This window comes from Petromyzon marinus, unplaced genomic scaffold (genome assembly GCF_048934315.1).
Source record: "Petromyzon marinus isolate PM22_M1 ecotype Great Lakes invasive population unplaced genomic scaffold, UKy_Petmar_22M1.pri1.0 PM_G_Scaffold_45, whole genome shotgun sequence".
Taxonomy (NCBI): domain Eukaryota; kingdom Metazoa; phylum Chordata; class Hyperoartia; order Petromyzontiformes; family Petromyzontidae; genus Petromyzon; species Petromyzon marinus.
In genome coordinates this window covers 1533175-1558095 of record NW_027422997.1, presented here as the reverse complement: position 1 = coordinate 1558095, position 24921 = coordinate 1533175, and the positions used below count along the sequence as shown (strand labels likewise).

Genomic DNA, 24921 nt, shown 5'->3' with positions numbered 1-24921 from the left:
TAAGCGAGATAATTAAAGTGAATGCAATCAGGTGAGGGCAGGAGGCAAGGCCCCGCGTGGCTAGGCCCCGCGTTGTAAAGTTCCAACCTGGACATCGATTCCCATGCTCGCTGCTACTCAACTGACATCCCTACGAGAGAGAGAGGCTCTACCTTGGTAAACCACAACAACCACCACCACAACCACCACCACAACGATGAGAATTTCTCACCTCGGATTTCAGTGCAAGCGCGTACACGGCAGCTTCCTGTTACCTCGCGACAGCAGGAAGTAGTATGACGTCACTTCCCTCCCACGAGCGGCTCTGTAACTGAATAAATTATGTTAATGAGGCGGGCCCATATTTCGAGCGTTGGGGGCGTGGACGCTGATCCCGTCGCAATAAACTCGCGACGGCTTTAACGGATACATTATGTTAATGAGCCACCAGTCACTGGGCGTAGCTTTGCCCAAATAAGGATTGCCACTGGAACGATATCGGCAGTGACCCAGGCGGGGGTGACGTCACGTCAAGAGGACGGTGGACGGGGGTCGGGTGAATACCTTGGTGAACTGACGTCACTAGCGAGGTACACCTCACCCTGGCGTTTCACGCCGATGAGGTAATGCAGAGTGGTGACGTCACAGAGTTGGAGTTTAAGTTGATTTAGATTCATTTTCCATTGCTCCCTCCCTTGGGTGTGTGAGCTCAGCAACAACGTGGACATTATTGTGTATACACTGTGTGTGTGTACACTGTGTGTATACACTGTGTGTGTCACTGTGTGTCACTGTGTGTCGCTGTGTGTGTCACTGTGTCACTGTGCCTGGCACAAGCGTCGTGACGTCACCGCCACTTAGTGGAGAATGGCGGTTGTTGTGTCACTATGTCATTGTGTGTGTGTCACTGTGTCACTGTGTGTACACTGTGTGTGGACCCTGCGTGTACACTGTGTGTGTACAGTGTATATACACTGTGTGTACAGTGTGTGTACACTGTGTGTGTACACTGTGTGTCTACACTGTGTGTGTACACTGTGTGTGTACATTGTGTGTGTGTACACTGTGTGTCTACACTGTGTGTCTACACTGTGTGTACACTGTGTCTACACTGTGTGTACACTGTGTGTGTCTACACTGTGTGTCCGCATTGAACCGAACCCCCGGCAAGGCCATCCATTTAATGACGAGAGAAAATTCACACGAAATGTCCTTTTCAATGAAGTCTTCCAGATGTAAATTGATACAAGCTTTTAATGAGGAAATAAAATTGTCTAATTCAAAACACAACACAATTCAAAGAGGTTTCATTTTAAAGCTTCAAAACGGAGCATGGGGTACTTGCGTGAATGCGTCCTTCGTGTGCAAATGTTGTGACTTTCCTGGCCTGAAGGCCGTCAATGTGTTGGACCATTATTGGTGCACAGCGTCACAACAACAGCAGTGGGGTTTGCTTCAACCGATAGGTACGAACATCCAGACGTCAATCAGCAAGGAGCATTTCTAGTCCTAGCTAGACAAAATCTACGTCAACACGTAAGATAAAACTACAATTCGTGTTGTAGAGAATGTACCTCCTCCTATACGTGTAACTTTCAAGTGGTATGCCTTGTAACTGATGAATGATCCGAGCGTGCTCCCTATTGCAAAGACGATGAGTTGCTTCAGAGGCAGACGCTTCGTGAAACACAAAAGTACCCTTTGACCTGTATCACAAGAACAACGGATCTCACCCGAGTTATGGGTACAGGTTACTTCCAAAACACACACGCACTTTGTCCTAACATCACTTATTCAATGTGTGACCCTCAGACAAAATGTTAAATGCACAATCAAACAAGTATTCATTCTAAATCATTGACGGGCATATTAACAACATTGAATTACTGCAGCGAAATTGACTGCATCACGTTACATCGCATTAACAAGAAGTAATTTTACAAATACGCACCGTCTGCTTAACAATGTATGTACAACGTACTATTGTTGCGTCATTCACAACGAGTAGACCGTTGCATGCTGGCGTTTGGGTCAAAATGTAGCAAATTCTAAACATTACGCTACAAATAATAGATCACGGCGTTTCGATGGCAACACAAGCAATCGTCATCAGGTGGGACAAGCACAGCAGCAATGAGAAACTGCTGAAGTAGGCGCCTACTACTTCAGCAGTTTCTGTTGCTGTGGTTGTCCCACCTGATGACGATTGTTCGTGTTGTGATCTAAACGCCGTGATCTGTTATGTTTCTACCCACGTGGTGACTTTACCGAAATAACTCAAGAGTGTGGATTCCTGCAGTCACGACAGCTTCGAATCAAGATTACCTACAAACTACACAACTGAGATGACGCATAAATCATCGCCCCCTACTGACAGGCTCTTGTCCACATGCAGGCCGGTGCAGGGCCACCATCTTGTGCCACACGGGGACAGCTGCTACTTGGGGATGCTTTTCGAGCGTTTGAGATGAGATACAAAACTCCGAGTTGCTGAGGCGATTAAGCAAGCACCATGTAAAAGCAATTATTATGATAAGATAGTGAATGCTTGGGAGCTTATTGGCTCTTGCTCCTGGTTAGAGATCTACCCAACCCACGGGCCACAAAGTGTTCAACTTAACATTCCTGTCATTAAAGGCCTGTGACAAAGGTGCATCTATTGTAGCGACATCGTCTCTGGCTTACACATCTACCGGGTCTCCGCTTGACTTTGTATTGTCTAGGAGCAAGTCCACCCACACCTCCACTTCTACAAACTGCTGGGAGTTGCCTCGCTCTGCCTCAGTCAGAATTCTCCTCCTGCTTCACGTTGCCTTCATCAATGTAAAGGTCCCATTCTGGAGATGAATCTTCATCTTCACATTTTACCTTCACTTCTTCGCTCATCACTTCTTCATATTTCACCATCACCTCTTCATATTTCACCTTGATACCTTTAAAAGTGTCCAAGCTGGGATTTTCTTCCGTTTCGTGTTTCATGAGGGATGGGCTCATTGCGGCACTTTGACTTTCACAAGCCGATTTCAGACTCCACTCCTTATGGATCTTCTGATGCTTCTGTGTTCTCTGGTGTACTTGAAGATTTGATGAATCTGAAAATGTCTTCCCACACACACTGCACCTGAAGGGTTTCTCTCTCGTGTGTGTTCTCTGGTGTACTTCAAGATTTGATGAACGTGCAAACGCCTTCCCGCACAGAGTGCACCTGAAAGGTTTCTCTCCCGTGTGTGTTCTTTGGTGTTTTTTAAGAGCAGATGACCGTGAAAATGCCTTCCCACAAACACTGCACTTGAAGGGCTTCTCTCCCGTGTGTGTTCTCTGGTGTGTTACAAGATTACATGACTGTGTAAACGCCATCCCGCACATCGTGCACCTGAAGGGTTTCTCTCCCGTGTGTGTTCTCTGGTGTTTTACAAGAGCAGATGAATGTGCAAACACCTTCACGCACACACTGCACTTGAAGGGTTTCTCTCCCGTGTGTGTTCTCTGGTGTACTTTAAGATGTGATGACTGTGCAAACGCCTTCCCGCACAGAGTGCACTTGAAGGGTTTCTCTCCCGTGTGTGTTCTCTGGTGTTTTTTAATATTAGATGAATCTGGAAATGCCTTCCCACACACACTGCACATGAAGGGTTTCTCTCCCGTGTGTGTTCTCTGGTGTGTTTTAAGAGTAGATGAATCTGAAAATGTCTTCCCACACACACTGCACCTGAAGGGTTTCTCTCCCGTGTGTGTTCTCTGGTGTTTTTTAAGAGCAGAATCAGAAAATGTCTTCCCACACACACTGCACAAGAAGGATTTATCTCCCGTGTGTGTTCTCTGGTGTGTTTTAAGAGCAGATGACCGTGAAAATGCCTTCACACACACACTGCACTTGAAGGGTTTATCTCCCGTGTGTGTTCTCTGGTGTTTTTTAATATTAGATGAATCTGTAAATGCCTTCCCACACACACTGCACATGAAGGGTTTCTCTCCTGTGTGTGTTCTCTGGTGTGTTTTAAGAGCAAATGAATCTGAAAATGTCTTCCCACACACACTGCACTTGAAGGGTTTCTCTCCTGTGTGTGTTCTCTGGTGTGTTTTAAGAGCAGATGACCCTGAAAATGCCTTCACACACACACTGCACTTGAAGGGTTTCTCTCCTGTGTGAGTTCTCTGGTGGGTCTGAAGAACTGATGGCCATGCAAATGCCTTGTCACACACAGTGCACTTGAAGGGTTTCTCTCCTGTGCGAGTTCTCTGGTGCTGTGTCAAATTTCCAGTCCGATCCGTGCTGTATGCATGCTGGTCGCATTGTTGACTTGTCGTCCCGGCTTGCTGTGCTGAGGGCCTTTGCTCCATCACACCAGCGTCAGCTGCAGACAGAAAATAAGAATATCCACACCATCTACACGTCAGTATCGAGCCATGGAGGAATTAATATATACAGTCACACATGACTTACACGTCTATATTCATTCATGTATTCACGACTAGCTGTACTACCCGGCTTCGCCCGGGACTTGGATCCACCACATCCGGCCGCCTTTGTCTCCCCAGTGGCGATGTTCACACCACAACAGTTACTCGTTTAAGGCTGAGTCGACCTAGGGGAGGCCCAGAAGCGGTTGAATTAATCATCACCGGTGGTGGCCGTGAACGGGAATCAAAACTCGGGTCGCCGGGTTCGTAGCGCGGCGTAGCGCTAAACGATACACTACAATGCATTACGCTTCCACACACAGACAGACACACACACAGACACACACACAGACACACACACAGACACACACACACAGACACACACACACAGACACAAACACACACAGATACACACAGACACACACACAGACACACACACACAGACACACACACACACAGACACACACACACAGACACAGATACACACACACAGACACACACACACAGACACACACACACAGACACATAGACACACAGACACACACACACACAAACACAGACACACACACACAGACACACACAGACACACACACAGACACACAGACACACACACACAGACACACACACACAACAACAACCGCCATTCGCCACTAAGTGGCGGTGATGTCACCACGACGCTTGTGCCAGGCTATGTGCACCCTGAGGCCACGTGAAGTGTCGAACGCCCGCTGGCAGGAGGTCACGGGGCAGACCCAGGTGCCACGGGTCGACTGACCGGCAAAACAACCCCCAGCCATCAGATTTACCATGGAAGTCGAAATAGACGGCAAGCTACCTTTTTTGGATGTCCTAATTAAAAAGAGACCTGATGGTTCAATGAGCCACTCTGTCTACAGGAAAGCTACCCATACGGATGCTTATCTGAAACCGGATTCCCACCACCATCCATCACAGAAGAATTCTCTCATCAAGACTCTGTATCATAGAGCCCAATGCATATCTGACCAGGAACACATAGGCAGTGAACTCAAGCACGTACACCAAACTCTTAAGGCTAATGGTTACTCCGACTATACAATCCGCAAAGCTATCACTCAAACCATCAAGAAGGACCCTCTTGAGGAGCCTTTCAAAACCATCACTTTACCCTAAATTGCGGGGATCACAAAAAAGATCTCCAAAATCTTGAATAAACACAAGATCCAGGTCCATTTCAACACATTACATAAAATCCGTGATCTGGTTCCGTCTGTAAAAGATGTGATTCCGGACATACAATACCCTGGTGTCTACAAACTAAGTTGCCTCTGTGGTAGTAGTTACAATGGAGAAACCAAACGCCATGTCTCGGACCGCATTCGTGAACACAAAGCAGACCTTAAACACGGTAGGACCAACACCTCGGCCGTGGCAGATCACTGTTATAATTCAGCAGGCTCACATGACATTGACTTTTCCAAGACAGAGGTTCTTTGTAAGCCATCTGGCTACTATGAGAGATTCGTTCATGAGGCTATCCACATATACAAGCACAGAGACAATTTCAACCGAGAAGATGGATTCTGGCTTAGCAATCATTGGAAAGATTTGATAAACCATTTCAGGTCTTAATTGATTGTTCACGCTTACAGTGGCTTTCAGACAACATACAATAAAAAAAAAATTTCGTCTCCCCCCTCCTCTTTTCAGAACATAGATGGACTAGTCCGTCTAAATAAACTGGCAAATCGCTGCTCATGGCGCTAACGTTTTTATTTATAAATAAATGTCCCGTTTATAAATAAATAAATTTATGCAAACCGACACACATGAAGACGACCGTTTGTGTTATGGTCAAAACGTCGTGAGAATTTTTATTGTTTTATATATATTGTATTGTTTTGTTGTTTCCCTTCAACGTGACTTTACCGAAAGAACTAAGGATATGAACCCCCTACCTCCTCGTGGTGCCGGACGGGCAACTCTGTCATGGACAGTGCTGTGGGGGGAGATCCAATTTTGATTGGCTCCTCCCCTCATGGCATATGTGTCCACCACAGGGGCTAAACGGGGGCTCTGGACGGGTGCGAGGGGCTGGTAACCCCTCCACCTTCAATAAATTACCACGAAACCACGAGACACACACAGACAACGCTAACTGCTACACTACAATGTGTTCGCTTCCACATGCGAGGGTCACGTGACAGATTTGACGTCACAGCTCACTTGCCGTGCAAAAAATCTATACATTATTGAGCTCCCCTCCCCCCCAACAAAAACACAAAAGTGTATTTGTATAATGTTTGCACGGTGTACAGTCTGGAAAGTACCCACATGGCAAATTTCCAGTTTGTTGCATGTCGGGAAGTACGCTAAACATTTTGAACAGACACACACAATCACAACTTTGCCTTTTATATATATTTGGAGATGCAGTGAAAAACTTTCCCCAAAATTCATCACGCGGTTTCAGTTTTTTGATTTTCAGTTTGATTTATTTTGGTTATAGTCCCGTGAGCCATTCGGCTCTTGAATCGGGTGCAACCACAACAAGCAACAAAACAAAAACACGACCAAGAAAATCATCTTACAGTGACTCTGTGTGTGACTGTGCAAACAGCACTGTCATGGTACGCAATGAGAGGGCAAATGTCATAAATATTCCTGTAAGCCCTCGCATCTTCAACATTAATGTTGCCATAGAAACGTTGCGGGGTTTTTTGCTTCATTGTAAAAACGAAAAATTATGTTATTTTAATTTTATTTTCTATCTACGTGACTTCTCTGAAAGAACCAAGAATATTAATTCCTGCAGTCACCAAAGTTTTAAGTCAAAACATTCACACACGTTGACAAAGCCTCACCTTGTGTTGTTGTGGGCAGGTCGCTACTGATAACAAGAGCGGTATAGCAGCTCAAGCGGGCTTGGCCTGCTAACAAAAGAAAATAAAAACTGCGTGAATATTTACAATAAAACAAAGTTACAAAGTGGCGAGCCGGGTGAAGACAAATTAAACTTAAGCGAGATAATTAAAGTGAACGCAATCAGGTGAGGACAGTAGGCAAGGCCCCGCGTGGCTAGGCCACGCGTTGTAAAGTTCGAACCTGGACATCGATTCCCATGCTCGCTGCTACTCAACTGACATCCCTACGAGAGAGAGAGGCTCTACCTTGGTAAACAACAACAACCACCACCACCACAACCACCACCATGAGAATTTCTCACCTCAGATTTCATTGCAAGCGTGGATCGGCAGCCTCCTGTTACCTCGCAACGTCACGCGGGTAAGCAGGTAACATGACGTCACTTCTGGGGTAAGAGACACGCCCCTCATGAGGAGCGGCTCTGTAACTGAATAAATTATGTTAATGTTAACTGGCCCACATGTCGAGGGATGGGGCATGGCTGCTGAACCCGACGGCTTCAACGGATACATTATGTTAATGAACCGCAGTCACTGGGCGTAGCTTTGCCCAAATAAGGATTGCCACTGGATTGATATCGGCAGTGACCCAAGCGGAGATGACGTCACGCTCAAGAGCGCCGTGGACGGGGTTGGGGGAGTGTGAATACCTTGGCGACATGACGTCACTAGCGAGGTACTCCTCCCGCTGGCACTTCATGCCGATGAGGTCATGCTGAGTGGGGACGTCACAGAGCGGGGATGGAGTCTAAGTTGATTTAGATTCATTTTCCATTGCCCCTCCCTTGGGTGCGTGAACTCAGCAACAACAACGTGGATATTATTGTGTGTACAGTGTTTGTGTGTACACACTCTGTGTGTACGTGTACACACACAGTGTGTACACACACACACACACGCACTTGCCCCAACAGCCTGTTAAAGGTTACCACGGTGGGGATCTGCGTCTTTTGTTGGCCAGGCTAATGCTACGTTAATTCCCGATGCTTCAGAGACATTGCACACGAGGTTTCTTTGCTAGTGGGAGTCATCAAGTGAGTACCTCTCAGTCAAGCGTCTCAGCCGTGCCACTGCAAACTGCAAGGGAGGTCCCCCCCCCCCCCCACAAGACTTGTAGGGTTCGTGTCGCTGTGTTGAAGGCCAGGAGCGTAGACGTGGGTTAAATTTAGTTTATTTTGGTATAGCCCTGTGAGCCATCCGGCTCTTGAATCGGGTGCAACCACAACAAACACAAAAACAAAAATAAGAACAAAAAAAACATCTTATTACAATGGGGAAATTGTAATAAAAAATAATTGAGATTTATAATGCGCAATTCGTCCAGGGATCACGTTACAACAATGGATTCTACGAAATGTAATTGCTCGTTATTTGGTGCTACTGCACCGGCAGTGTGGCAGTGACACAATCGTGTGACGTGTTGCTTTCTTGTTAATGGCTCGACACGGGGCTGCGACGTGACTGTGCGGGACGTGTCACGTGACGGCAACACAATCGCATATCCGTGACGGCCCGTGTGTTCCAATGACACGCGGGCCTTGTTAGACTGATGGCCTTAATCTTAGTTGTCTTGTGGTTGTTGTTGTTATTTGACTTGCATCCCACTGGGATTTTTGCACACAGCTTTGGTGTACGGTGCTATTTCAGGAATATTTTGATGTTTTTTTCCTGGATTTTCTGTTTGCACAGTCACACATAATCACTTTAAGATGTTTTCTTGTTCGTGTTTTTGTTTGTTGCGGTTGCACCCGATTTAAGAGCCGAATGGCTCACAGGGCTATACCAAAATAAATTAGACTAAAACTAAAACAAACCAGGAGAGAATGTCACGTGATTATGTCTTTGACGACCCAACGGGGGTGGTGACGCAACCACTTGCACCCTGTCATCCCCCACAGCCACCCCACCCTCCCGTCGTACTACACAATCTGCCCGTCCTGACAGGGCCTCCAGCCAATTCCTTCTTGACCTTTAAGCTCGGCGGGTGGCGATTGTGGCAGGGGCGGAACCAGGATTTTCAGCCCGGGGTGACATTCAACAAATGTTAATTTCAAGAATGATTTAGAGAGAGTCGGGCTGTTGAACCGGACGCCATCGGTTAGCGACACGCTCTGACAATGCAGTTGCACGGAGTTCGCCAGACCGAGTGTTGTGCACTTACACGCAGAATGTCACCCCCCCTGTCAGCCCCTGGCTCCGCCTCTGGATCGTGGTATATGCAAATCCTGGCCATGCGCACAAGACACTGGGGTCAGCCCTTACCACAGCCACCGCGTCTCCCCCTGCCTGCAGGCCCAGACTTGATTGGCCGGTGGGACGTGCTGCTGGGTGGGCGGCGATTCTCAAGGCCCGCGCGGCACACGGAAGGGTGGCGTGGCCAACTCCGTTCCCGGTTGCCGCCTTTGTCTCCCCAAGCCGAGTAGACCTAGGGAAGACCCAGGACCGGGACGAACAGAATCCCTCACTCGTGTTAGACGTGGCCGGGAATGGAACTGGGGTCGCTGGGGTTCATCGTGCAGTTGTCTCGCTACTGCACCCACCACTCCCCCCATAATAGATACACACAAGTATCCCTTGTACAGAATTAACAGACTTTAGGGGGAAGTGCCGTTATCGAGTGGCGCCGATGAAGGCCGGCACATCACACGAGGGGGTGGGTGGCCAGCACCACGCCCGGCCACCTTTGTCTCCCGAGTGGTAATGGACCCCTGCATACACACACAACAACAACCTCGTTGGACATGTGTGTTTTGTTGTAGTACTGATGGCCTTAATCTAAGTTGTTGTGGTCATTGTTGTTGTTGTTGTTTGACTTGCATCCCACTGGGAGTTTTTGCACACAGCGTTGGTGGTGTACGGTGATTTTTTTTTAGGAATATTTTTGCTGGTTTTTTTTTTCCATGGATTTTCTGTTTTGCACAGTCAACACAAAGTAGTCACTTTAAGATGTTTTTATTGTTCGTGTTTTTGTTTTTTTGTTTGTTGTGGTTGCACTCCGATTCAAGAGCCGGATGGCTCACAGGGCTACACTCTTTAGTTCTATTCGGTAAAGTCACCACGTAGGTAAAAAATAAAACAACAAAAATCACGACGTTTCGGCCACAACACAAGCGGCCTTCATCAGGTGTGGCCGAAACGTCGTGATTTTTGTTGTCTTATTTTTTTACCTACGTGACTTTACTGACTAGAACCAAAGAGTATGGATCCTTGCAGTCACGAAAGCTTTAAATCTAGAATTCACAGGGCTATACCAAAATAAACTGAAACTGAATAAAACTGAACTAATGACGACCGTTTGTGTTATGGTCGAAACGTCGTGAGAATTTTTATTGTTTTTTATATATTTTATTATTTTATTGTTTCACTTCAACGTGGTGACTTTACCGAAAGAGCTAAGAATATGAACCGAACCTACTATTGTAGGCACCGCTTTGTCTGATGCCCAATTCGTTTTCGCCCCCTGGCGGACTGAATGTGAAACCACTGGCAGGTAGTCGGTGCGCCCTCTCACACCTAAGTGGAAATTCCACACTCGCGCGGCAGGGACGAGTGTTTCAACAAGGACAAACGCCGTTGACCTCTCACCAAGTCGTTTTTTTTGTATCGACGCCGCGGAGACGACGCGCCGAGGCGATGGCTGCCCGCGACGATTGAACCGTCCACGTGACGATCGCGACGCAGTCCCCGTGTCAGTCGCTGATGGATCAATTCGGGTGCGCATCGGCATGGTGGTGTTCTGATGCGGTTGTCGATGAAACAGGTGTCTTCCGAGGAACGCCAAAGCCAGGAGGGTTGCCGTGTTTTGGGGTTTTTGAACGAGTTTTTTTTATTCTGGACGTCCGCACTAATAATGGTTGTGATGGTTTTTTTCCTGCATGCCGCTCGTCCGGCCTGCGTGAAGCCTGGAAGAGTTTCGAATTAAAGCTTTCGTGACTGCAAGGATTCATCTTCTTTGGTTCTTTCGGTAAAGTCACCACGTAGAATGAGAATAAAATAATAAAATAACACAATGTTCATTGATGCCCTGTCGTCCCGACAGGTCTGTTCCTTTCACCTGAAGAAAGCCACTTGTGTTGTGGCCGAAACGTCGTGAGAATTTAATTGTGTTATTTTATTAATTTATTAATTTATTCTCATTCTACGTAGTGACTTTACCGAAAGAACCAAAGAAGGTGAAGCCTGGAAGAGTTTGTTGTTTGTCTGGGCGACCGTCCGCGTGGCGAGCACAGGGCTCTTTGTTTCGCCCGCTCTCCTGCAGCCTCTTGACAGGGCAATGTGGACGCCCTGAATGCGCGTGGAGTTACTCACGTCCCCGGGATCTAGTGTGCCTGCGCCCGTTGCCTTTATCCGCCCCAAAGAAATCGAGCTCATCTCCTTTGGTTCTTTCGGTAAAGTCACCACCACGTAGAATGAGAATAAAATAATAAAATAACACAATCAAATTCTCACGACGTTTCGGCCATAACGCAAGCGGCCGTCTTTAGGTGAAAGGAACAGAAACTGTCGGGACGATAGAGCTTCAATGGAGCAATCACCTGAAGACGGCCGCTTGCGTTGTGGCCGAAACGTCGTGAGAATTTTATTGTGTTATTTTATTATTTTATTCTCATTCTACGTGGTGGTGACTTTACCGAAAGAACCAAAGAAGATGAATCCTTGCAGTCACGAAAGCTTTAAATCGAAAAATCGAGCTCAGTTAATTGCATCGTCGCACCGCAAATCGACGGCGTGCTGTAGTGTCTCAACTTTACAATTCGCCGTGCACCTGCGACTGTAATGATTTGCTATTATGGACCCGTATCCCATGGGTGGGTGAATTAATCGCATCCTTTCAAATACTCTCCCTTGGTTTAATTCTGTTATGGAATGTTGGCCGATGGTTGGTTGAGGATAGTGATGGAATGACAGCCAAGGAATGGAATGCGGCCAATAGGATGCCCATCGAGACGACGGGATGATATCAGCTGATGAGTATCATCTGCAGGTAGTGGGTGGATTAATACTTTTCGGGATCTCGGGAGATGGTGAGAGCTTTTTGAGAACCTCATCCAGCAGTGGATTGACCATGGATTCTGATGGTGATGGCACTGGACCACTCAGCAACTGTCGGTACAAAGGCACAATCAATGTTGAAGGCCTCTTTTTATCTGTGTTTCACAAAGCCAAGATAATATAACACATCTGTTCCATTTTTCGATTTAAAGCTTTCATGACTGCAGGGATTCATCTTCTTGGTTCTTTCGGTAAAGTCACCACGTAGAAGGGAAACAATAAAATAATAAAAATATGAAACAATACAATTCTCACGACGTTTCGACAGCAACACAAAAAGCAATCATCATCAGGTGTGAAAACCACAGCAAGACAATTTGAAAAAAAATATTCCTGTGGTTTTCACACCTGATGATAATTGCTTCTTGTGTTGCAGTCGAAACGTCGTGAGAATTTTATTATTTTTATTATTTGTTTCCCTTCTACGTGGTGACTTTACCGAAAAAAACCAAGAATACTCATGTTTCAGTTATCGACGTCACTGATGATTTGAGATTACAATGTATATGCTCTGAACTCTCAGCCTTGTTCACAAAAATGTAATGCTGCTTTGGTTAATTCATGAGAACCAGACAGGAGTTAATTAAGGGTAGACACTCGGATAGTAATACAAGAATGGTTATGACAAGAATGTGTATTAATTCAATTATAATTGCCCAAACGTCGTAGCATTGAAATGGTTGTGGTGGCTTTTGAATAGTGAAAAACTCCTTTTAAAAAGGTTTTTATTTTAAAGTCCACTAAAAAGTAAAGAACTCGATTGGACAACGGGAAGTGGACGACATCTTGAGTACAAGATTTGACCACGACATCAAACAGAGGAATGAAGTTTAATAACTTTGTCACAACTTCGTTCAACTCACTGTCGAGAAGTACGTCAATGATGTGGCGCCTGCTCACACATCAACGCTTACTTGAATTAATTGGTTATTTTATAAATCAATCTTCAATGTACAACTTTTGTTTGTGTGGAGTGAGGGTGCCCGTAACTCGTTCACACGGAGCAGGCGAGGCGATTCCACAGTTTAGGGACCGCAGCGTTTTTGACCTACACACAAATATATATATGAATAATAAGGCATCCTTAAAAAATGTTAATTGCTTTAAGGGAGCCAATTAATTGATTAATTGATGCCGATTTTGATACAGGCATGCATTGTCATCGCATCTGAGTACCGTGTGCAAAATGTGGGATTGGACGGCGGGAAGTGGACGAAATCTTTATCACAACATTTGACCACGACAAACAGAGGAATCAAGTTAAGTAAAACCATTTTGAACGCGAATGAGAAATCCCCCCCCCACCCTCCACCGATGACGCACGAGCGTTGCTAGGGGCAACCCCCGGGCAGCTTTAGCAGCGCAAGGAAATACTTAAATAATGCGAAATAGCACTAAATTGTTAATTTAACAACTTTTTAAGTTTACGGATGGGAAAACAGAATGGCGCTGGCTCACCACGGGGCTTACGGCGTGGTACCCGGCTACTTTTTTTAAAAGTAAACTCCACGGTTCGCGAGCAAGTGTGCGTCCACACAGAGACAGACAGACAGACACGCAGAAAAAAATGACTTTTATAGGTAAGAAAAGAAAAAACGATGACGAGACTCAGTGTGTGAAGAACACAGGATTTATTCGGTTCACAAGTCAACGGATATAACTTCAAAACACTTTTATCGGTCATCTTTTTATCGAGACACCTTTTTTTTACTCATCCTGGCAGACACACACACACGCCTCTGTCTGCGTGTCTGTCTCTGTGTATGTGTCTGTATGTCTGTGTCTCTGCGTGTGTCTGTCTCTGCGTGTGTCTGTGTCTCTGCGTGTGTCTGTGTCTCTGCGTGTGTCTGTATCTCTGCGTGTGTCTGTCTCTGCGTGTCTGTCTCTGCGTGTTTCTGTCTACGTGTCGATGTGTCTCTGCGTGTCTATGTGTGTGTCTTCCTGTTGTTAATCTCTCTGTATCCATGTCTTTGTGTGTCTGTGTTTGTGTGGCCATGTGTCTTTGTGTGTCTGTGTATCTATGTCTCTGTGTCTCTGACTCTGTGTCTATGCGTCTCTGTGTCTATGTGTCTCAACGGAAATGTTTGGCTACGTAAGGTTTGAAAGAAGTGTTAGTCAAACAGAATGTGTATTTGCGTGCGCGTGTTTAAACGTATCTTTGTACGAGCGGTAGGGTAGCGGTTAGCGCTACGCTGCGCTACAAACCCGGAGACCCGGGTTCGTTTCCCGCTCACGGCCAACACCGCCAGTGACGATTATCTGAACCGGTCCTGGGCCTTCCCTAGGTCGACTCAGCCTAAAAATGAGTACCCAGTGTAATGTGAGCATCGCCACTCGGGATACAAAGGCGGCCAGGCGCACTGCTGGCTACCCACCCCCCTTGTGTGCCGTGCCATCCTTCATAGGTGCTCGCTAACAGCACTTGCCCCTAGAGTCTGTTAATGCTCTACCGGGGATCTTTGTTCTTGTCGTTGTGTACGAGTGGGGAGCGGTAATTTAGTCGCTATCGCACTGCACTCCGTAACCCGGTGACCCAAATTGGATTCCTGCTCATGACACACAACAGTGGCAGATCTCTACATCGATGTAGTCTTGAATGACTTCCTAGTGTGGTGTGTAAATATCAGGGGAGACAAAGGCGGCCCGGTGCGGTGTTGGCCACCCTCCCCCTCGAGGGCCGTGCGTGCCGGCGTTCATAGCTCACCATCAGCACTTGCCCCAGCAGTCTGTTGAAGGCTGTACGGGGGATCTTTGTGTGAGTGTGTGTGCAATAAGATCAGGCAACATGACTGGCAGAGAAAATTGCTTGAGATTATTTTAAAAGCATGGGTTTAGAAAAGTGAACAAAGCACGTCTCTATTATGTGCATTACCATTGAAGGGTGCATTGGGTTCAAAGCCATCCGCATAGCCTGAAATCTGCATTAATGCCAATTTGTTTCCGTATCTGGTAAGATCATAGTATTACAGGAGGTCCTCTCACGTGCTAACCCAGACTTATGTCAGTGCACGATCTCTGTATTAGTTTTTTATTGTCCTTAACTCAAATCAAACAATATGCAGTTCAGGTCAAATAACATTCCTTTTTAACGCTTTCCAACCAAGGTTGAGATGTTAATGCATTAGCTCTGTTCGTTCATATCTGCCCATCTGTCTGTAGCATGGCAATTCAATAACCCTCTTAAAGATGTATGGACTGATGCTGTACAGAAGGATGTGGAGCTGAGTGGACTTGCCGATGACCGGTACCAGCGGTGTCAAGATCGGCCTCTGTGGAGGAGGCTCGTGAAGCACGCTGCTGGGCAGTTGGAGTCAGTCGCCCTCCAGTAACAACGGAGGGCGGATGAGCGACGCTCACGACAACGAGCGGAGCGTCGGCCACACCAAGTCGGTGCAGTGGTGCCTCTGTCAGTCATCTTATTGAGCACATGGCAACTTGGGTCTGTCCTGTGAGCTGGCAGAGAGCCTTCGACACATCACGTGGCCTCAACACGTAAGACAAAACTACAATTCGTGTTGTAGAGAATGTACCTCCTCTTAAACGTGTAACTTTTAAGTGGTATGCCTTGTAACTGATGAATGATCCGAGTGTGCTACCTATTTAAAAAGACAATGAGTTGCTCCAGATGCCTCGTGGAACACAAAAACACCATTTGACCTGTATCACAAGAACAACGGGTCTCACCTGAGTTCTCTGTACAGGTTACTTTCAAACACACTTTGTCCTAACATCACTTATTCAATGTTTGACCCTTACAAATCAAATGTTACAAGTATGCACAAAACTAGACAAGAATACATTCTAAATTAATGACAGGCATATTAACAAAATTGGATTACTGCAGTGAAATATACTGCATCACGTTACATCGTATTAACAAGAAGCTTTTAAAAAAAAAGTTGCAGTCTGCTTCAGTGTATGTAAAACATACTATTGTGTCATTCAAAACGAGTAGGCCATTGCATGCTGGCGTCTGAGTGAAAATGTAGCAAATTCTAAGCATTACCTACAAACTACACAACTGAGATGACACATCAAGCATCACCCCCTACTGACAGGCTCTTGTCCACATGCAGGCCGGTGCAGGGCCACCACCTTGTTCCACACAGGGGCAGCTGCTACTTGGGGATGCTCTTCGAGTGTTTCAGACGAGGTACAACACAAAACTCCGAGTTGCTGAGGCGGTTAAGCAAGCACCATGTAAAAGCAATTATTATGATAACATAGTGAATGCTTGGGAGCTTATTGGCTCTTGCTCCTGGTTAGAGATCTACCCAACCCACGGGCCCACAAAGACTGGCCGCTCTTACCCTGCAGGATGAACCTAGAAACTGATGTTCAACTTGACATTCTGGTCATTAAAGGCCTGTGACAAAGGTGCATCTATTGTAGCGACATCGTCTCTGGCTTACACATCTACCGGGTCTCCACTTGACTTTGTATTGTCTAGGAGCAAGTCCACCCACACCTCCACTTCCACAAACTGCTGGGAGTTGCCTCGCTCTGCCTCAGTCAGAATTCTCCTCCTGCTTCACGATGTGAAGGTCCCATTTTGGAGTTGAATATTCATCTTCACATTTTACCTTCACTTCTTCGCTCATCACTTCTTCACATTTCACCATCACCTCTTCATATTTCACCTCGATACCTTTAAAAGTGTCCAAGCTGGGATTTTCGTCCGGTTCTTGTTTCATGAGGGATGGGCTCATTGCAGCACTTTGACTTTCACAAGCTGTACTCTGGTGTCTTCGAAGATTTGATGAATCTGCAAACAGCTTCCCGCACAGAGCACACTTGAAGGGTTTCTCTCCTGTGTGTGTTCTCTGGTGTTTTACAAGATCAGATGACTGTGCAAATGCCTTCCCACACACACTGCACTTGAAGGGTTTCTCTCCCGTGTGTGTTCTCTGGTGTACTTTAAGATGTGGTGACTGTGCAAACGCCATCCCGCACACAGTGCACTTGAAGGGTTTCTCTCCCGTGTGTGTTCTCTGGTGTATTACAAGATGCCATGAATCTGAAAACGCCTTGCCGCACAGAGTACACTTGAAGGGTTTCTCTCCTGTGTGTGTTCTCTGGTGTTTTACAAGAGCAGATGACTGTGCAAATGCCTTCACGCACACACTGCACTTGAAGGGTTTCTCTCCCGTGTGTGTTCTCTGGTGTGTTACAAGATTATATGACTGTGTAAACGCCATCCGGCACATCGTGCACCTGAAGGGTTTCTCTCCCGTGTGTGTTCTCTGGTGTGTTACAAGATTACATGACTGTGTAAACGCCATCCCGCACATCGTGCACCTGAAGGGTTTCTCTCCAGTGTGTGTTCTCTGGTGTTTTTTAAGAGCAGATGACCATGAAAATGCCTTGTTACACACAGTACATTTGAAGGGTTTCTCTCCTGTGTGACTTCTCTGGTGCCGTGTCAAATCTCCAGTACGATCTGTGCTGTTTGCACGCTGGTCGCATTGTTGACTTGTCGTACCGAGCTGCGCTGAGTGCCTTTGCTCCATCAGACCAATTCTGCAGAGGAAGCGTCAGCTGCAGACAGAAAAAAAGAATATCCACACCATCTACACGTCAGGTACAGAGGAATGCACACGTGACTTACACGTCTATACTTATTAATATATTCATGATGTAGTGAAAAAGTTTCCCAAATTCATCAGATTTGATGAACGTGCAAACGCCTTCACGTAGAGAGTGCACCTGAAGGGTTTCTCTCCACGGGCTGCTATGGCACAGAGGGAAAATGTCATTAATATGCCTGGAAGCCTTCATATATTCCAAGATGAATGTTAACCCAAAACTCTCAGCACACAAATTTGGCTGTCTGACTACAAAATAAATATTTATGAAAGCTAAATTCAGCTGACATAGCAAAGGGTGTTGAAAACAATACTATTTGTGTTTTGCAGAAATGCATGAATTAATGTTCAATCACAACTTAGAGGTGTGAATCCAGGCTCAGATGTCCTTGAATGCTGGGATGAACAGTTCCCAATTCAGCTGCATGTGTGTGCTGTGTTCACCTCCTGTTTCCATTCTTAGTAAAAGTTCCAGAGGAAAACAACAATAAACTATTGTTTTGATATAACCTCCGTGTTCAACAGAGTTAATAGACTTTACTGCAAACACAAACTTGACACTGTCACACACTGCCATGAGTAATCAGGTGGTGGTGTGACCAGAACCATGCCTGGCCACCTTCATCTGCTCAGCATTAATTCTTCCTCACTCCACCAAGTAATGAATCGAGGATCAATCAACATAGCCGAGGCTATCCGTGTCTCTGTCTCTCTCTCTTCCCGTGGTGAAGGTGTTCCCCTCCACACATTCAGAGTCAACAGCGGCACGCGCTTAGCATCTTTGACCGATAGACATTGATGCACGTATCGTTGGTTCTTTCAGTAAAGTCACGTAGATAGAAAATAAAAATAACAGATTAAATTCAATAAGATAAAGACCACTTGTGTTGAGATCAAAACGTCGTGGGTTTTTTGCTTTATTTAAAAAAAAAATTCAATTTTATTATCTGTTATTTTATTTTATTTTCTATCTACGTGACTTTACCGAATAAACCATGAATATTAATTCTTGCAGTCACGAAAGTTTTAAGTCAAAACATTCACACACGTTGACAAAGCCTCACCTTGTGTTGTTGTGGACAGGTCGCTTCTGATAACAAGAGCGGTATAGCAGCTCAAGCGGGCTTGGCCTGGTAACAAAAAATGAAAAATAAAAACTGCGTGAATATTTACAATAAAACAAAGTTACAAAGTGGCGAGCCGGGTGAAGACAAATTAAACTTAAGAGAGATAATTAAAGTAAATGCAATCAGGCGAGGGCAGGAGGCAAGGCCACGCGTGGCTAGGCCCCGCGTTGTAAAGTTCCAACCTGGACATCGATTCCCATGCTCGCTGCTACTCAACTGACATCCCTACGAGAGAGAGCGAGGCTCTACCTTGGTAAACAACAACAACCACCACCACAACCACCACCACAACGATGAGAATTTCTCACCTCGGATTTCAGTGCAAGCGCGGATTGGCAGCCTCCTGTGACCTCGCGACGTCACGCGGGTAAGCAGGTAACATGACGTCACTTCCGGGGTAAGACACGCCCCTCCCACAAAGAGCGGCTCTGTAACTGAATACATTATATTTTGATTTAAAGCTTTCGTGACTGCAGTAATTCATATTCTTAGTTTTTTCGGTAAGTCACGTTGTTATTTTGTTGTTTCTCTTCAACGTGACTTTACCGAAAAAACTAAGAATATGAATAAATTATGTTAATGCACCTGGGCCCTGAACCCGTCGCAATAAACTCTCGACGGCTTCAACGGATACATTATGTTAATGAACCGCCAGTCACTGGGCGTAGCTTTGCCCAAATAAGGATTGGCACTGGATTGATATCGGCAGTGACCCAAGCGGAGGTGACGTCACGCTCAAGAGCGCCGTGGACGGGGTTGGGGGAGTGTGAATACCTTGGTTTTATTTATTTTCCATTGCCCCCTCCCTTGGGTGCGTGAACTCAGCAACAACAACGTGGACATTATTGTGTGTACGTACACACTGTGTGTGTGTACGTACAGACTGTGTGTTTGTGTGGTGTACGTACACACACACACATTTGAGGCTGAGTCGACCTAGGGGAGGCCCAGAACCGGTTCAAATAATCGTCACTGGGTGTTGGCTGTGAGCGGGAATCAAACTCGGGTCGTTATGTTCGTAGTACAGTGCACTAACCGCTAGACTACCACCACACACGTTACACACACACACGTTACACACACACAGTACACACACACGTTACACACACACACAGTACACACACACAGTACACACACACACAGTACACACACACACGCACGGTACACACACACGCACGTTACACACACACACAGTACACACACACGGTACACACACACAGTACACACACACAGTACACACATACAGTACACAGACACACGCACAGTACACACACACGGTGCACACACACACACACAGTACACATACACGGTGCACACACACGAAAGACACACACGCACAGTACACACGCACAGTACACACGCACAGTACACACACACACACGGTACACACACACGCACAGTATACGCACACAGTATACACACACAGTATACACACAGTACACACACAGTACACAAACACGCACAGTACACACGCACGGTACACACGCACAGTACACACACACACGCACGCAGTACACACACACACGGTGCACACACACGCACGGTACACACCCACGGTACACACACACAGTACACACACGGTACACACACACAGTACACACACACAGTACACACACACGGTACACACACACAGTACACACACGTACGCACGGCACGCCCACACTCCTTCAGTCACGTGACTAAGGTTGCCGCGCCGCCCCGTCTCCCGAGGTGACCTCTTGGCTCTCTCGTCTCTCCTCGACACGTAGATTCATTTCTTACTCTTACCTAGAAACGTCATTGTCTGTGTCTGTAACTTGCGAGGAATTGTACTCACAAACTGTGGGGTTTACGTTTCATATAAAGTGCCCAGATACCACGCGATAAGCCCCGTGGTGAGCCAGTGCTATTCCTATTTCCAATCTGTCAACATGAAAGTAGTTAAATTAACAATTGATTACTAATCTCCATATATACCAAAGGCAAAGTTGTGAATGTGTGCGTCTGTTCAAATTGTTTAGCGTACTTCCCGACACGCACCAAGCTTGAAATTTGCCATGTGGGAAATTTCCAGACTGTACACCGTGCAAACATAAAAATAGACTTTATATTTTCTTGGGGGGGCACGCAATAATGTATAAGCATGAAAACACCACGATACATAGGACTTACTTTGATTAGAATCTTGGAATTGATTGTGTGCATGTTGAAATTGTTAAATGAGCATTTTGAGCACACTGCTGTTTTAATAAATGTTCATGATTCTGAGAATATAAGTGTAATTCTGAGCATTATAATGACCATATTGGAATTGTCATCATGAATGGGGGTACAATGATTTTTAATAACAATATGAATGCGGTTTTGAGCATGACTATTCATATTTCAGACTCATTTATGACAATAGATTCACGATTAAATTGCGATTTTGTTTTGCTCATCGATCAGGATACTGTTAATGATGCGCATGCCCATAAATTGTTGAAATGACTAGAAATGCAAGTTGTGTATACTCTCCAACCCCATTCCTCTACCTACCCATTCCCTTGACGGGCTCCGTGCCCACTTAAACCCATGACGATGGCGGTGACGATTCCACCTCTCGCTGTAACAATCAAAGCACCTCCAACTTCTGAATGCAAAGGTGCTGGTTGGTGTAACGCCAAAATACATCGTCAACGCCGCTCCCAAGCCCGCCCTACGTCAGTTACATCGCTAGAATCAACAAAATAAAAAGTTCCACAGAGGAAACTAAAATGACATTACGCAATCCCCAAAGTGGCACGCGGTAGGCTACACGACTCAGAACAGCGTCAGACTTCAAGACTTGCATAGCCATCATCATCATCATTCTTCCTCTCCACAAGTCATCGCACGTCAATATTCAACAAGCTGCACATACGTGCAAGTAACCTCTAGACCCGCCACCTGCACAGTTAACGCGATCAGACCCGGGGGTCAAATTAAAATTGTGTCGTCTTTGGTGACGTATTACAATCGGTGTAATTTTAATGATGTACGTACAGCAACGGCTGTACGTACATCATTAACTGCATGCAACTGCTGTACGTACATCGAATTATATCATTGACAACGGGGTCCTTTTTGCGATATCTGCGTGCGGTCTTTTAATTATATAGATACGTAGTCAGTTCATTAGTATGGGGTTCCTCTATAAGGAATTGTAATTGTAAAATGTATTACTTAATAATACGATTCCAGGCCACACTTAGCTTGTAGCAGTCAGAGCAGTTAAAATGACTGTACATGTGTAGGTATGAAATAAAATAAATTTAATTTAAATAAAATTAATTTTATTTATTAAAGCATTTCATTTAATTTAACGTAGGTATAAAATGAATGCAATTTAAATAAAATAAATTTAATTAATTTAAATTTTTTAAATAAAATAAATTAAATTTATTAAAAATTTAATTTAACGTAGGTATAAAATAAAATTAATTTAAATAAAGTAATGTAATATATTTTAAAAATTAAATTAAACGTAGGTATTAAATAAAATAAATGTAAAAAAAATATGATAATTTATTAAAAATTTCAATTTAATTTAACGTAGGTATGAAATAAAATAAATACAATTTAATTGATTACAATTTAAATAAAATTTTACGTAGGTATAAAATAAATTTTAATTAAATTATAAAACTCATTCATTTATAAAAAAAAATTACGCAGGTATAAAATAAATTTTAATTAAATTAATTAAAATTTTAAATGAAATTTAACGTAGATATAAAATAAAATGTAATTAAATTAAATAATAAATACATTTTTTTTCTACCTCCGTGACTTTACCGAAAGCAAAGAGTGTGGACCCACGTGACATCAAGGCTGTCCTAGTCTAGGCAAGGCCTCAGGGTGTACCGGGCCTTTCACAACAACAGTCGCAGCAGCAGCAACAACGGTTCTCTTGAGAAAATGTTTTAAAAAAGAAAGTCAACGTAGCTTACCTTGACACTCGCGAACTTTAATGATTAAAATAATTAAAACAAAACTAAACACTCACACGCACATGGGCGCGCGGCGTTCAGCTTGCAGGGCATTAAAAATGGTAGCGTCCTCCCGCGATCTGATTGGTCGCCGCGTGCCAAAGTGGGGAGGGGGGGGAAGGCCAGCGATCCGATTGGTCGAGAGGCAAACCTGGGAGCGTCTCCGGCGATGGTGCGCAGCGATTGGTCAACGGTTGTCCTATGCTAATTTTGGTATGCTAATTAGTTTTAATCTGTATGCTAATGTAGTTTATTTATCCATACTCATTAAGTTTAATGTTTATCCTAAATTAGTTACAAATTTATGCTCGTTTAGTTAACATTCTATGATAGTATCGTTATATTTTTTATGCTATAACAGCAGTGCATACTGGCTGTGGTGGTACCTGCTATGATTACAGCAGGCATACCGACTAGTGGTACCTGCTATAATTACATCAGGGCATACTGTGATGGTACCTGCTATGATTACAGCAGGCATACTGCTTAAATGCTTTATCACGTGTCGTGAATGTGATAGTTTCATCCCAGAAATGGTGTCCTTGACCGGCCCAGAGCAGACATTTCACTTTGCCTTAGAACCTGAGGTGGCACAGCATTAGCAATTCCAAGTTCTTTATGTGACCAATAGCAACGAATAATGTGGCAAACATTTGAAATGAGTGGGTTATGACGTACTGTACTTCACTCTTATCGACCATTAACGTGAGTCTGTGTTACTGGCGTTGTGCTGCCTCGGCTGGTACCAACTTCTTCTTTGACCACGTGGACCATGCGGATGAATGGTCTACGCGGGTCGAGCGACCGATGGAGAAGACCTATGGGGGCACGCGGCGGGAGACTCTCAGGCGAAATCGTGGAAGTCGCGTGACAGAGGCCACGCGTGGAGGATAGATGCATGCTGGTGAGACGTCGTCTTCAGTTTAAGTTTCATGTGTCAGGTGCAGAGCCCTGTGAGCCGTGCGGCTCTTGACTCGGGTGCAACCGCAACAAAAGAAAAACGTGAACATATTCATGTTGTGGGTCACTGTTGACGATGTGGGTCCCTACTGACGAGGTGTCAATATTCATGTTGTGGGTCACTGTTGATATGGGTCCCGATTGATGATATGGGTCCGGATTAAAGAGGTGAGCGTCTAAATTTTGATTTAAAGCTTTCGTGACTGCAGTAATTCATATTCTTAGTTTTTTCGGTAAAGTCACGTTGAAGAGAAACAACAAAATAACAAAATATATATAAAACAATAAAAATTCTCACGACGTTTCGACCATAACTCAAACGGTCATCATCAGGTGTGTCGGTTTGCATAAATTTATTTTGAAAACGGCATATTTATTTATTTATATAAAAATAACGTTTGCGTCACGCGCAACGATTGGCTGTTTGCCAGGACTAGTCCATCTATTTTTTGAAAAGAGGAGGGGGGAGACGAAATTTGTTTTTATGTATGCTGTCTGAAAGCCACTGTAAGCGTGAACAATCAATCAAGAACTGAAATGATTTATCAAATCTTTCCAATGATTGCTAAGATAGAATCCATCTTCTCGGTTGAAATTGTCTCTGTGTTTGTATATGTGGATAGCCTCATGAACGAATCTCTCATGGAAGCCAGATGGCTTACAAAGAACCTCCGTCTTGGAAAAGTCAATGGCATGTGAGCCTACTGAATTAGAACAATGATCTGCTACGGCCGAGGTGTTGGTCCTACCGTGTTTAAGGTCTGCTTTATGTTCACGAATGCGGTCCGAGATATGGCGTTTGGTTTCTCCAATGTAACTACTACCACAGAGGCAACTTAGTTTGTAGACACCAGGGTATTGTATGTCCGGAATCACATCTTTTACAGACGGAACCAGATCACGGATTTTATGTAATGTGTTGAAA

General features: G+C 45.0%; 1 protein-coding gene across 1 annotated transcript; it reads right to left on the bottom strand.

Moving 5' to 3' along the window:
* Positions 1 to 2676: 2676 nt before the first annotated feature.
* Positions 2677 to 7288, bottom strand: LOC142917294 (uncharacterized). The gene is made up of 2 exons (XM_076061927.1): positions 7224 to 7288; positions 2677 to 4334 (listed from the first exon to the last, which is right to left on the bottom strand). Exon 2 carries the CDS (start codon positions 4318 to 4320, stop codon positions 2761 to 2763), a length of 1560 nt encoding a protein of 519 aa, XP_075918042.1. The 5' UTR covers positions 4321 to 4334; positions 7224 to 7288; the 3' UTR covers positions 2677 to 2760.
* Between the last annotated feature and the right edge of the window lie 17633 nt (positions 7289 to 24921).

What these genes read in the sequence shown, in the direction of transcription:
- LOC142917294 (XM_076061927.1), bottom strand. Translation starts at nt 4,320, where the DNA reads ATGGAGCAAAGGCCCTCAGCACAGCAAGCCGGGACGACAAGTCAACAA.